The sequence below is a fragment of the Protopterus annectens genome, chromosome 2.part0, assembly GCF_019279795.1.
Source record: "Protopterus annectens isolate FY-2018-M chromosome 2.part0, PAN1.0, whole genome shotgun sequence".
NCBI lineage: Eukaryota > Metazoa > Chordata > Ceratodontiformes > Protopteridae > Protopterus > Protopterus annectens.
Window position 1 is genome coordinate 396,570,527 of NC_056728.1, and position 14,211 is coordinate 396,584,737.

General features: G+C 44.6%; 1 protein-coding gene across 1 annotated transcript in view; it reads right to left on the reverse strand.

Annotated features, from left to right (window-relative positions):
- LOC122793103 (annexin A1-like) overlaps positions 1 to 14,211 on the reverse strand; it is a gene marked incomplete in the record, with an annotated part of 731,647 nt that overhangs the window by 328,814 nt on the left and 388,622 nt on the right. The window contains 1 exon segment of the mRNA XM_044060835.1: positions 13,618 to 13,674. Within this exon segment, the coding sequence (XP_043916770.1) occupies positions 13,618 to 13,674 (57 nt within the window).

The window sequence follows — 14,211 nt, forward strand, 5'->3', positions numbered from 1 at the left end:
GATTGGGAAGAAGGTAGGTAGGTGGATTGCCTGGTTTAAAGACACTCTGGATACCACCTTAGGCATAAATGTAGGATTAGTTCTCATGGACACTCTATCTTGATGGAAGATTAGGAAGGGTTGTACTGCCATTAAGGCCTGTAGTTCAGACCCTCCTTGCTGAAGTAATTGCCAGTAGGAAAGCAGTTTTCCATGATAGGTGTTGAAGATCTGCTGTTGCTGCTGGTTCAAATGGAGGAAGTGACAATTTTCTAGCACAAAGTTCAAGTCCCATGCTGGTAATGGTGGTTTCCTAGGAGGTTTTACATTCTTGATCCTCTGAGGAATTGCCTGAGTAGAGGATGTGAGAAGACAGGTGGATCAAGCTGTATTCTGTGGAAATAGCTGATGCATGTATCTTGATGGAGGAATAGGACAGGCCTGTATGTAGAAGCTCTGCCAAGTACTCCAGGATGTTGGCAATATCTATGTGAGACATCTTTTCCTCTTTCAGTACTCCAAATGACAAACCTTTTCCATTTTCCTGCATAGTTCCTTCTTGTTGAAGGTCTGCGGGCTTCAAGGATAATGTCTTTAACCCTTTGGGATAAGTCTGGGTTAGTAGCTGTTATGTGATGTTCCAGGCAGTCAGTTGCAAGGTTTTAGGTTTGGGTGCATGATGTTGTAGTTGTTCTGAGTTAACATCAAAGGCATCAGGGTATTGGCCACATTCTCCCTGAGACATGCTCCTCAGCAATGGATACCAGTGTTGTCTTGGCCAGTCTGGAGCTATCAGAATTATCCTTGGGCGTTCCTCTTTGATTTTCAGTAGTACCTTGTGCATCAAAGGAAGAGGTGGAATGCATATGCTGTCAGGCCTTTCCAACTGAAGGATAGAGTCCACCTTCCATGCTAGTGGGTGGCATGTCCTTGTGCAGAATTTTTGAGCTGGTGATTGAGTGGGGATGCAAATAGGTCTATTTGTGGCATTCCCCATTTCTTTGTGATGGCCTTGAAGATGTCCGGTGTAGCATCCATTCGTGAGCATCCGAGGTTGTTCTGCTTAACATGTCTGCTAGGGTGTTTTCTTTTCCTGGCACAAATATTGCCTGTAACTGGATGTTGTAGCTCAGAGCCATATTCCAAAGGTCCAGAGTCATTCTGCATAGGGGTATGAATGAGTGCCTCCCTGTTTGTTGATGTACCACATGACTGTGGTGTTGTCTGTCCTTATCATTAAATGGCCTTCTTTGAGAATGGTTTGAATTTCTGGATTGCTAGTTTTACTGCCAGCATTTCTTTTTGGTTTATGTGCAGGTGCAGCTGGTCTGGAGTCCACAATCCTTGTATGCACTTGTCCAACATGTGCCCCCAGCCTAGGTCTGAGGTCCGTTGTGATGGTTTGGTTTGCTTGAAAGTTGTGGAAGGGCAAGCCTGGGTTTGACTGGCATGCTTGAGCCCACCATAGGAGCTCTTGTTTCAGGCATGGGATTAGTGGGATTTGGTTTCTAAGCTGTGCCTGTGTTGAGACCATAAATTCTTTAGGTACCACTGTAGCTTTCTCATATGCAGTCTGGCATGGGGACCAGGATTATGCATGATGCCATGAAGCCCAAGGCCTGCAGTACTTTCTTGCTGTTAGTTTGTGCTGCTTTGTTAATGCCAAGAAGTAAAGAGCTAGTTGTGCTGGTTTTTCTGCAGTTAGGAATGCCCTTTATTTTACTGTGTCCAATCTGCACCCAAGAATGTTCTTGTCTGGGATGGAATCAGTCTTGACTTTTTAAATTGACTGTGTATCCCAGGGCTTGTAGTAAGCAAATGACTCTTTGTAAATCTGTTGTCAGCTTGCTTTTGTTGTCCGCTTGTAACAGGCAGTCGTCCAGGTATGGATAAATTTGGATTCCCTGTAGCCTGCAATGAGCGATTACTGATGCCAGGCATTTTGTGAATACTCTGGGCAGTAGATAAGCCAAAGGGCAATGCTGAGAATTGATAATGCTCTGATCCTGCAAGAAATCTGAGGTATCTTCTGCAATTTGGTCATATGGGGACGTGCAGGTATGCCTCCTTGAGATCTAGAGTTACCAGCCAAGACTCCTTGCCCAGCATGGGAAGAAGTTGCTGTAGGGTCAGCATTTTGAATTTTGGAACAATGATGTATGTGTTTAAAGCGGACAGGTCGAGAACAGGTCTCCAACTTTTCTCTTTTCTTGGTACTAGGAAGAGTCTGGAGTAGAATCCTTTGCCCTGTTCTGTTATTGGTACTCTTTCCACAGCTCTCATCTCTGTTAATTGAGCTATCTGCTTTAGAGCTTCTGTTTTTTGATTTGGAGGTAGGTTTGGCATTCCTCTTTTTACTGGTAAGGTGTGGAAGTGGAACCTGTAGCCTTGGTCTATGGTTTGCAAAATCCACTTGTCTTTTGTGATATAGTGCCAATTTTTCGAAAATTAGGCTAACTTTCCACCTAAAGGTGCTGCTATTTGCTCCCTGGTAGGCGGTGTCAGAGTCAAGTCACTGTGATTGTCCTGTTGCAGTGGCAGTGGTTGTGTCTGTGCCTCTCTGGTTATTGCCTTGCCACTGGCGTCCTCTATAGGCACCTCCTCTGGATTGATTTCTGCCTCTAGATCGTCTATTCCTGCCTCTTTGAGATTTTGAGGAGTCTGGAAAGGACCAATTTTTGGCAGGACAGTTCCTGCTAAACCTTGGGGGCTGAACCTGTAAGAAATCCTTAACTGTTTGTACAGATTTTGCCTTCTCTTCCATTTTCTTCATTACTTGTTGAGCAGGTGTACCAAATAGACTGGCCTTATCCATAGGAGCATCTAACAGCTTTGCTTTAACATGATCCGGCAAAACCTGTTCCTTCAACCATGTATGCCTTCTTATCACTGTGCCAGTCATGGCTGATCTAAATGAAGCCTCCAGTGCATCATAGCCACATTTTAAAGAATGGTTACTAACCTGCTGAATGTTATTCACCATTTCTAAAACATATTTTTATCTAAGGAGTCATCAGAGGACAGTTTCTTAGTTAACTGATCAAGCATAAACTCTTGGTATTGGATCATGTGAAACTGACAGTTTAAAGCTCTAGCTGAGAGAGTAGCAGAGGTGTAAACTTTTTCCCCCATCTCTCTAAGGACCTGGATTCCCTTTCAGAAGGTAGAGTGGTTTTTGCTGAGGTAGAAGCTACTGCCTTAGGCCCCTGGGATATAGTCTCAGGATCTGCAAGTGGGGCCTTGTATAGGTGGTGATGAGTGTCTGGCACCCTGTAAAATCTATCTGGTTTGGCAGGGGCTGGAGGTAAAGTATCAGGAGCAGTGCAAACATCATTAAATGCATCATCCACAACAGGCAGAACTGGAGGTATAGCTAAGGGCCTATGTTGTGGTAAGTGCAGAAAGGTCCTAAGCCTTTTTCTTGAATCTGAGAAATCTTGTCCCTGCCATTGGAATTGTTCTCTCATGGCATGTAAGGTTTCCCCAAAGGAAAATTCCTCTGGTGGAGAGGCAGATGGAATAGATTCTTCAGCATCAGAATCTTCATAAGTAGAAAAGGAGCCTCTGGCTGATCTGTAATGTCTGAGTCATCAGAGAATCATCAGAGGACACTGGCTGGGGCTCTGCTCTAGGTCTCTTTTCTGGAGGCTGAGAGGCCCTGTCTGGGTGAGATTGGGATCCCTAATTAAGGAGATTAAATCCTCTGCCAGAGTAAGCATTTGTGAACTAGAAGTGGGCCTGTGAGGGGGTTTTACAGGCACTGATTTAACAGTTTTGGCTGCTTTAGCCCTGGCAAAGGCCTTTATAGACATGGCTGCAGGACGCCTAGCAGCACCACGTGCTGGGGTAGAGACATGCAATGGGATGGTGTCTGATAATTCACTAGGAACGACAGTAGTAGGCAAAACTTCAGAGGCCGATTCAACTAAGGTAGCAGGAGCCTCAGTAGTAGTCATGGATTCGGCTGAAGATTGACCGCTTGCTCGGTTTCTCCGAAACCGAGACACTCGCGGCTTGCTTAACCGTGGTTTCGGCGAAACCGCGGACCGCGAGTGTCGGTCTTTTCTTTGCGTTTTTTAACAATTTGGGTAGTCGGAGGATCCGACGGCATAATGTGCAAAATCTGAGCGAAAAACTGTTCAGCAAACTCAGACCGGCGCCTAAGCGTCCGCGGTTAAGAAGCACAGGCTAAACAGGCTGCTACGCCGTGGTCTGGGCCTAAACAAGGTAGGCAGTAAGAGTGGAAATCTTTATGAGGTATTTGTTTCCCACAAGTTAAACAGTTATTTACTTTTTCTGACATCGGCTGAGGCAAGAAAGAGTCCCCAACGGGTACTTAGCTTTTAGAAGTCTTCGAAGTAGTATTCGGTAGTAGTAATCTCTGGATCTGATCGACCGGCACTTGCGAACAGCTTCTGCTTCGGGCGCCACGTGGCAAGAAAGACTGGGGAAAATGGCGTCGGCTGATGCCTTTATACCCGAAGACCAGCAGTGATGACGTCGGGTGAAGTGCGACATCAGCCGAAGCCGGACCCAGACTTTGGAATCCGGCCGACCGAAGGGCTGCCTGATGACAGGACAACCCATTTGTTATGACTGCAGATGCATCCTTGAAGGACATCCGACAAGAAGACTTTGTTAATCAGGCCGACTGAGGGCAACCTGCCAGCAGATTTCCCAAATGTAATGACTGCAACAGTGAAACACGAAGAACATTTGTGGAAATGTGGAAAACATAAAACAATTTTCTCACACTGTACCCCTGGGGAGTTAACCTCCAAATCCCCACTACTTACCTTTACTCACTCCAAGGTTACTGCAACTCAGAGAAAGAGGAATCACTAGTACAGTATTATAATAATGACCACTCTTTCTCCACTACAAACTGACCTCAAATAACACTAACGTACACATCCTTTAGAGCATTTATACAATGTTAAAATGAGCAGCCAGTGAGCCTTTACTATAGAAACAGCAACCTGGACAAATACAGCTCAAAAATCTCAAGCTCAAGCAATGACAGCTGGTTTAAATCAGTAAACCCAGTCCCTCACATTGGGGGTATATGGGGGCTTACCCTCACTATAAATGTTCCTATAATTATACACTATTTTACATCTTTTGTACTGTGGCAAATTTTCAAATGGTGTTTAGTCATCTCAGTTAACTCTACTGAATAGGCTGAGACACACATCACTTCATACCAGCATGTAAACAGCTGTACAGCTGCAGCTGTACCATGTAGGAACAAGCACAGGGCACACTCCAAAACAAACCCATATGGTAAAACCATAACACCAACAAGATTTACAATAAAAGGAAGAGAATTTTGATCAAAAGTAAGAATAACAACTTCCAGAATGACAAAACCTTCATCACTGAAATAAACAAACAAGTCAGGAGCTTAATAAAATCCACCAAAGCTGCAACTGAGGCTAAAATAGTTACCCCAAGCCAAAGAAAATCACAAGGCTTTTTTAGTTATGTTTGTAATCTCAGAAGCACAGTGCATCAGTGCACTGAAATGACTGTTTAAGTTGTTACCTACACTGAGGCTGAAGATATAGTGAACCTACTGGCCAATAAATTCAGCTCTGACTTTACCCTACTCTCCCTTCCATCTGTCTCAACAACACTAGTCAACCTCAGTCCCCATACAGGTTTTGTACCAAGTGAATGGAGAAGAGCTATAACAATTCCCTTGCATAATGAAGGACCTTCCACAGACCCAGACAATTACAGGTTCACAAGTCTAACCAGTCTCATATGCAAAGAAATAAAAAGACTCATCATGGAACTAATCAATAAGGACATTGTGAACCTCTATACATTGGACCAGTCACAGTTGGATTTGTCAAAGGCAGGTCATGCTTACCCAACCTGGTAGACATGTTGAAAAAGTTAAAGCAACGGGTGAAGGTAATATGGTACACAATGCTTACCTTGACCTGGCCAAAGCTTTTGACACAATACCCTGTCATGCATAGTGGAAAAGTGAAGAAAAGTACAGTTTTGTACCTACCATAAATGTAGATGTTCGAGTGTATACCCTGCTGCAGTCATCACACTTGGGTTATCCTGTCGTCAGGCGGTCCCGCAGTCGGACTGAATTCCAAAGTCTTGGTCCGGCGTCGGTTGCTGTCGCTTCTTCCCTGACGTCAGTGCGCCAGGGGTATATAAGAGGCATCCAATGCCATTTTCTTCAGTTTTTCTTGCCCCAGATGTCAGGTGCCCCCCCAAAAGATGGTCAGTAGATAGTACCAATAATAAAAGGTTAGCACAAACAAAACATCCCTCCAGCTATAAGCAAATACACCACAAAGGTTGTATCAGATTTTAAGGTACTGAAAGGTTTTAGTTAGGTCAGAGGGGATGGAGGGAGGGTAACCTGGACTGCAACAGGGTATACACTCGAACATCTACATTTATGGTAGGTACAAAACTGTACTATATTCATCGTTGTTACCCTGCTGCAGTCATCACACTTGGGTAGAATCCCAAAGCTAAGGATGGGAGGTGGAGTCAAACAGGGTTAGAGGAGGCTAGAAGGCCCTGCAAAACTGCAGTGGCGAAACCAGTTCTAGTCTTAGAGTAAAGTGGTAAGTGATAGTGTTTGGTGAAGGTGTGTACTGAACTCCAAGTTGCAGCTTCCAAAATATCCTTGGTTGGCACCCCCCTGAGGAAGGCTGTAGATGTAGCTGCTGCCCTGGTGGAGTGGGGCCTTATGCTAGCAGGAACTGGTTTTCCATGATGGGTGTAGCAAAAACGTATGCAATGTTCTATCCATTTGGAAATGGTCTGTTTTGAGATAGCCTTTCCTTGTGATGCTGTAGCATAGGATGCAAAAAGTTGATCAGATTTTCTGAAAGCCTTAGTTTTATCCAAGTAGTAACGTAGTTGCCTGTGAATGTCCAAGGAATGCAGGAGTCTTTCTCCTTTGTTCTGTGGATTTGGAAAAAAGGTGGGTAAGTGGATGGTTTGATTTAGAGCCACACTGGATACCACCTTTGGCATAAAGGAGGGGTTAGTTCATAGAGAAACTCTGTCTTGATAAAAAATGAGGAAAGGCTCTACTGCCATTAGTGCCTGTAGCTCTGAGACTCTTCTGGCTGAAGTAATTGGTAGCAGCAGGGCAGTCTTCCATGATATAAACTTTAAGTCAGCTGAGAAAGCTGGCTCAAAAGGTGGCAGCGTAAGTTTTTCCAGAACAAAATTTAGGTCCCAAGTTGGTGTTGGCGCTCTCCTGTGAGGCCTAATGTTTTTTGCCCCTCTGAGATACTGCCTTAGAAGTGGATGTGAAAATAAGGGAGGACCCGTGTTGTAGTGAGCTGAAATAGCTGAGGCGTGGGTTTTAATAGATGAAAAAGAAAGTCCTTTGTGTACCATCTCAGTTAAATATTGTAGAATCTGAGGCATGTCCGGCTGAAGGGTATTTTGGCCTTTAGCTTGGTTCCAGGTGCAAAATCTTTTCCATTTGTCTGAGTAGGCTTTCCTGGTGCTGGGCCTCCTGGCCTCCAGAATGACATCCATAACAGCTTGTGAAAGAGGGACTGGCTGGTTGCTTAGGTGATGTGCCATGCAGCCAAATTTAAGGTTTTGAGCTGGCTGTGTAGAATCTGACTGCCTTGCTGTGTGAGTAGATGAGGAATTTGTGGTAAAATCCATGGTGGGCCCTGGGCCATGTTCCTTAGTAGTGGGTACCAGTGCTGGCGTGGCCAGTCCGGGGCAATGAGTATCATTCGAGGTCTCTCCATCCTGACTTTCAGCAGCACCTTTGGGAGAAGGGGCAATGGAGGAAAGGCATATACTGTCAGCATTTTCCAACTGAATGAGAATGCGTCCACTTTCCAAGCTTGATGGTGAAATGTCCTTGTGCAAAATTTTGAAAGCTGATAGTTTTGGGGGTTGGCAAACAGGTTTATGTCTAGGCACCCCCATTTTTGAGTTATCATTGCAAATACTTGTGGATCCAGTTTCCACTCGTGGGGATCCATGATGTTTCTGCTTAGGTCGTCTGCCAATGTGTTCTTTTTTCCTGGCAGGAATTGAGCTTGTAACTGAACTTGGTAAGCCAGTGCTGTGTTCCACAAGGTCATTGCTTACCTGCATAGAGGGTAGGAGTGTGTACCCCCTTGTTTGTTTATGTACCACATTACTGTGGTGTTGTCTGTCCTTATTATAAGCTGTCCTGGATGTAAGAGGTCCTTGAAGGCTGTCAGAGCATTCTGTACAGCTAGCATTTCTTTTTGATTGATGTGCAGATTCCTTTGATCTGAAGTCCATATGCCTTGAATGCACCGTCCTGCCATGTGTGCCCCCCAGGCATAGTCCGATGCATCTGTTGTCAGTTTGCCTGGCTGGGGTAAGGTGAAAGGCTGACCCTTATTGAGGTGACATGCCTGTGACCACCATAGAAACTCCTGTTGAAGGCAGGGAATGAGAGGTATCATTGTTTCCAAGCTGTGGCTGTGTTGAGTCCATACACTTTTCAGGTACCATTGTAATTTCCTCATATGCAGTTTTGCAAATGGTATTAGTAGTATGCAAGATGCCATGAAGCCCAAGGCCTGCAGAATTTTTCTTGCAGGGAGTTGGGTCTTTGTTGCCATTATTTTGAAGTATTGAGTTAGTTGTAGTTGTTTGTCTGGCATCAGATAAGCCATCTGGGCCATTGTATTCAAGCTGGCACCCAGGAATGTCATATTTTGTGAGGGCACTAGTTTTGATTTATTTTTGTTTACTGTGTACCCTAGACAACTTAGAAGGTGTTTTACAAAAGTCGGATGTTGTAAGAGAATGTCCTTGCTTTCTGCTTGGATGAGGCAGTCGTCCAGGTATGGGTATATTTGAATTCATCTTTGTCTGCAGTATGCAATTACTGGTGCCAGGCATTTTGTGAAGACCCTGGGCGCAGTAGATAAGCCAAAGGGCAGTGCAGAGAATTGGTAATGGGTTGAACCTGCAATGAAACGGAGCTATCTTCTGCAATTTTGTCTGATAGGGACATGCAGGTATGCCTCCTTGAGGTCCAATGTTACTAGCCAAGCTTTATTGCCCAACATGGGAAGAAGCTGCTGTAGTGTTAGCATCTTGAATTTGGGTACTTGCAAGAAGGTGTTTAGAATTGAAAGGTCCAGAATGGGTCTCCAAGCATTGTCCTTTCTGGGGACTAGAAAGAGCCTTAAGAAAAATCCTTGGCCTTGCTCCTGTGTAGGTACCAGTTGAATGGCTCTCATGTCCATGAGAGCTGCAATTTGTTTTTGTGCCTCTGCCATTGATTTTGTGGCAAGTTTGGCATTCCTTTTATCCTTGGCAAGGTGTGGAAATGGAATCTGTATCCTTGTGAGATAATGTCTAGGACCCATTTGTCCTTTGTGACGATGCGTCAGTTGTCTATAAAAAAATGCTAATTTTCCTCCCAAGGGAGCTGCCAAGAGATTTTTGCTTGGCAGTTTGAGGCTTAAGTCATTGTGTTTGTCTTCTAGTAGTTTGGGACCTGTCTTCTCCTCCCTTCTGTGTTGCAGTGCCCCATTGGCTAGGTTTGTAAGGGATTTGTGCTTGTGCTCTGCCCCATGGGCATCTGTATTTACCCCTCTGTGGTCTGTCAGAAGCTGGAAAGGACCAATTTTTTGTTGGCCAATTTCTGCTGAAGCGTGGGGGTTGTACCTGTAAGAAATCTTTGACCGTCTGCATTAGATTTTGCCTTATCCTCCATTTTCTTTAAAACCTCTTCTGCTTTAACCCCAAATAAGACATCCTGCTGTAAGGGTGCATCTAGTAACTTTGCTTTAACATGATCAGGCAGAGTTTGTTCCTTTAACCAAGCATGCCTACGTATAACAGACCCAGTAACAGCAGCTCTACAGGAAGCTTCCAAGGAATCAAATCCACATTGTAAAGTATGTTTGCCCACCTGTTCAGCTGCATGCAACAGATCCTGCATTTCTTTAAATTCAGACTGTTGAGGGTGTGTGCTCATCTTTTGTTTTATTTGTGACATTAGGAACTGCTGGTATTTCAGCATGTGAAACTGACAATTTAGTGCTCTCATAGCTAGAGTAGCTGAGGTGTAAACCTTCTTCCCCCACCTATCTAGTGCTCTGGAGTCCCTTTCAGAGGGTACAGGATTTTTAGCCATAGAAGCCTTAGCCCCTCTGAGACCCTGGGAGATTGCCTCTGGGTCAGCAACAGGGCTTTTGTAAAGGAATTTGTGTGAGTCAGGCACTCTATAATACCTATCTGTTTTGGCTGGAGCAGGAGGCAGAGAATCTGGATTTAGACTAGATTCTAAGTAAACATCATCCACAATGTCTAAAACTGGAAGGATAGCAAGTGGTCTGTGCTGGGGGAGTAAAAGAAACTCTTGGAGCCTTTTCTTTGAGTTGGAGTAGTCCTGACCTTCCCAGTGGAAATGTTCCCTCATGGTATGTAAGGTTTCCCCAAAGGAATAGTCTTCAGGGGGAGAAGCTGAGGGAATGGAATCTTCAGCATCAGAATCTTCATAAGGGGGAAAGGAGTAATCCTGTTCCTCAGAGGAGCCTGAGGAAATAAGACACTTGATCAGAGGAGGCATAATCCTCCTCTTGTCTAGGCCTTTTGTCTGGGGGGGTTGGGAACCCCTGATTAAAAAAATCAAATCCTCAGCCATTTTAAGCATCTGTTTCTTAGGCATGGGGCCTTGAAATGGAGACTGATGTGCAGTCTTTTTTGGTTTTAGAGGAGTCTTAAGCTTAGCATAAGATTTTATGGTGAGAGTAGTCGGTCTGAAGACACCTTCTGTAACCGAAGGTGTTTCTGCAGCACCGGCTTCTCCTTCTGCAATGTCGTCGGTAGGGCCTAAAGAAAATGGCTGCGTCGGCCTAGAACCCTCTGCTTGAGAATCCAAAGCGGTCTGGGGTTCCAATTCTGCGGTCGTCAGGGGCTGCGTAGGCGCCTCACTGAAAAACGGAGAACCGGCGACCAGCCCAGCCGAGGCCTCGGAGTCTGGCTTGGATCTAGGCTGCCTGTCTTTATCTTTGCGTTTTTTATGCACGCCGGTAGTCGGTTACTCCGACGGCATAGTGTAATTAAATTTCCTACCGAAGTAGTGTAGTGCAAAAATCAAAGCGTTGCTTTATAGTTCGCTTATTGAACCTAGCACAAAACTGACAACCAGTGACGTCGTGGTCTGGGCCTAGGCAAGGTATACAATAAGAATGAAAGTCCTTATGAGGTATTTGCTTCCCACAAGAAATGCAATTGTTAACTTTTTCTGACATCGGACTGAGGCAAGAAAAGGTTCCCCAACGGGGTACTTAGCTTTGAAGACTTTGGACTGAAATTCGATTCGAAAATCTCAGGTGTCGGCCGACCGGCACTTGCAAACTTCTTCTGCTTCGGGCACCGCGCGGCAAGAAAGACTGAAGAAAATGCCGTCGGATGCCTCTTACATACCCCTGGTGCACTGACGTCAGGGAAGAAGCAACAGCAACCGACGCCGGACCAAGACTTTGGAATTCAGGCCGACTGCGGGACCACCTGACGACAGGATAACCCAAGTGTGATGACTGCAGCAGGGTAACACGATGAACATCTGGGAATGAACACCTACATCACCCACCCAACTGGCTCACAGACAGGACTCAGGAGATCAAACTAGTTGGCTCCTCGTGGGAGTCCGTTTTGGCAATCGGTTCTGAAATGGCCGACGACAGGGGCTGCGAAAGCACCTCACTGATGACGACCGAACCTGTAGCTGGCTCTGCTTGAAAACCGTCGTCTGATTTGGACCTCGCAGGCCTGTCCTTATCCTTGTGTCGTTTCTGAACTCCGGTAGTCGGAAGCGTGTCCGACGACATATTATAATTAAATCGCCTGCCAAAGTAGTGAAAAGCAAAATCGTACCTCCGCTTAATAGTACGTTGGTTAAATCTAGCACAAAACCGACAACTAGCTACGTCGTGGTCAGGGCCTAAACAAGGAATACAGTAAGAGTGGAAATCGTTATGAGGTATTTGCTTCCCAGAAGAAATACAATTATTAACTTTTTCTGACATGACGGGGTACTTAGCTTTGAGAAGAAGAAGTAAGTCTTCGGAATGAAGCACGAAAAAATATCAGGAGTCAGCCGACCGGAACTTGCGAACTGCTTCCACCGCACAGCAAGAAAGACTGGAGAACATGGCGTTGGCTGGCAGCTTTGTACTCCTGGCGCTCTGACGTCAGGGAGCATGACTGAACAGCCGACGCCGGACCCAGACTTTGGGATTCTGGCCGACCAAGGGTTGCCTGCCGGCAGGAAGAACCCTACAGTGATGACTGCAACAGTGAAACACGATGAATATCAGGGGAAGCTACCTCCACAAAGAGATCAGACACCAGTGCAGTATCCAAGGGTTCAGTGCTGGGACATCTCCTGATTGGCATCTGCTTCTCTGAAGTAAAAGCCACTATTAAATGGTTCTGGCTATGTTTGCAGATGAGTGCAAGCTAGAAGCAGTCACTGAATCCCTGTCCAGGTATATATAACAACTGGAATGCCCACAAAGATACCTTACTAAAAGGATATAAAGCCTACACAATATGCCCTACATGGACTGACTCAAAGCCCTGTCGATACATTTGGCACTTTACAGACTGCTAAGGAGTGACATCCTCTGACCCAATACTGATGGACTTACTGCATATCAGCATGGCAAATGACATGAAAAAACCTCAGTCTAGGGACCTCCTCTGAAGCAGTTTGGGGGGACAAATATATCTCAAAAGAGAATCCAACTTCTCTGGAACAGACTCTTCATCCACGTAAAATAAAACTCATCCCTGTCCATATTCAAGTGCAACTTGGATCTACCGATGGGTAATAGTAAATTTACCCCAGCACTGCTGCTATACTATGAATGGACAGTGGTATCACCTAAATGCTTTATTCCGTGCATGGGTACCCTCAAATTACCTATGGCATGAATCCAGTTATTCTCACTAGGTGTAATATATAACTACTGAGCATGGGATGGGTAAGGTCAATCTCAGATCAAATGGCATAAGTTAATTAAGCAGCAAAAGGGAAACTGGCTAGGGTTAAAACAGCCCACAAGGGTAGTTAGCCTAGTCCTTACCTATGAGCCTATCTGTCATTCAAACAACGTTCAGTCTTTTGTTGTAGCGCCTGCCATGGAAATAAGTATAACTACAAGTGCATAATCTTACATATAGAAATCATGCAACAGTTCAAAAGAACAGCAGGTAAATTCCACAGATGGCACAAAAAAGTCAACAAACATAATCCACTGATTCACATGTAACCCACTCAGGGTCTACTCCAAAGCAGGGTCTATCACTATCACTGTGTCCTTCTGACAGTCTCCTATACAAGTGCAACAAAGACGAGCTAACGAGCTGCTGTTGAACTCTTCATTTATATTCTGGACTCTAAAACAGCAGCAGTTTGCTCTCACAAAATAATAACACTGTGCATATTAATTATTAATTATTCTAGCAGATGTAAACAAGACTGGTTAAAAAACATACAAGATGAAATTCTGCAGAATGCTGTGTAAACATAATGGATCTGTGTGCAATTTAATAAATTTCCGTTTTATATGCATATCTGTATATATATTTTTAACACACATATAGTTTAGATCAAAAGTAACTTACTCTGGCATCAGCATCTGCAAGTTGATCATTTACATGTGTATCTTCACTCCTGCTTCCCTAAAAAAGTAACATGCAAAATAACTTCAGTCAGTATTTTGCTGGTGCCCAAGTGTATATACATATTTGAAAATTTTAAATTGGAGCACATTCTTAAAAACGAACTGCACATTATTATCCTATAAAAAAGTGACCTCTTCATCATAAACTGCAATAAAATTAAAACTAGATAAAATGAAAATAACTGAGAAATGTTTGTGCTGTTAAGATTTGCCTGTTAAAACTATCCCCTGGATTAACTAATCTTCTGTGCAGGACTCCCGGATTCACTAATCTTCTGTGCAGGACTAGCTTAGTCCTGCACGGAAGCACCCATTTAGGAGCAGGATGGCAGCGTGCCATGCATATTAATGAAGGCGCTCTGCACGAGCTCCTACGCTTACACGGAGCATGTACAAGTGCAGGGGGCGTCTCTGAGAGCAGAGCTCTCAGAATAAACACGCCCCTGCAATGCAGAACAGCAGAAAGTGGTAAGAAATGAGAGAGATCGCTCATAGGTGTCCGCATATCTCCACCAACAGTTCCCCATGTGTACAA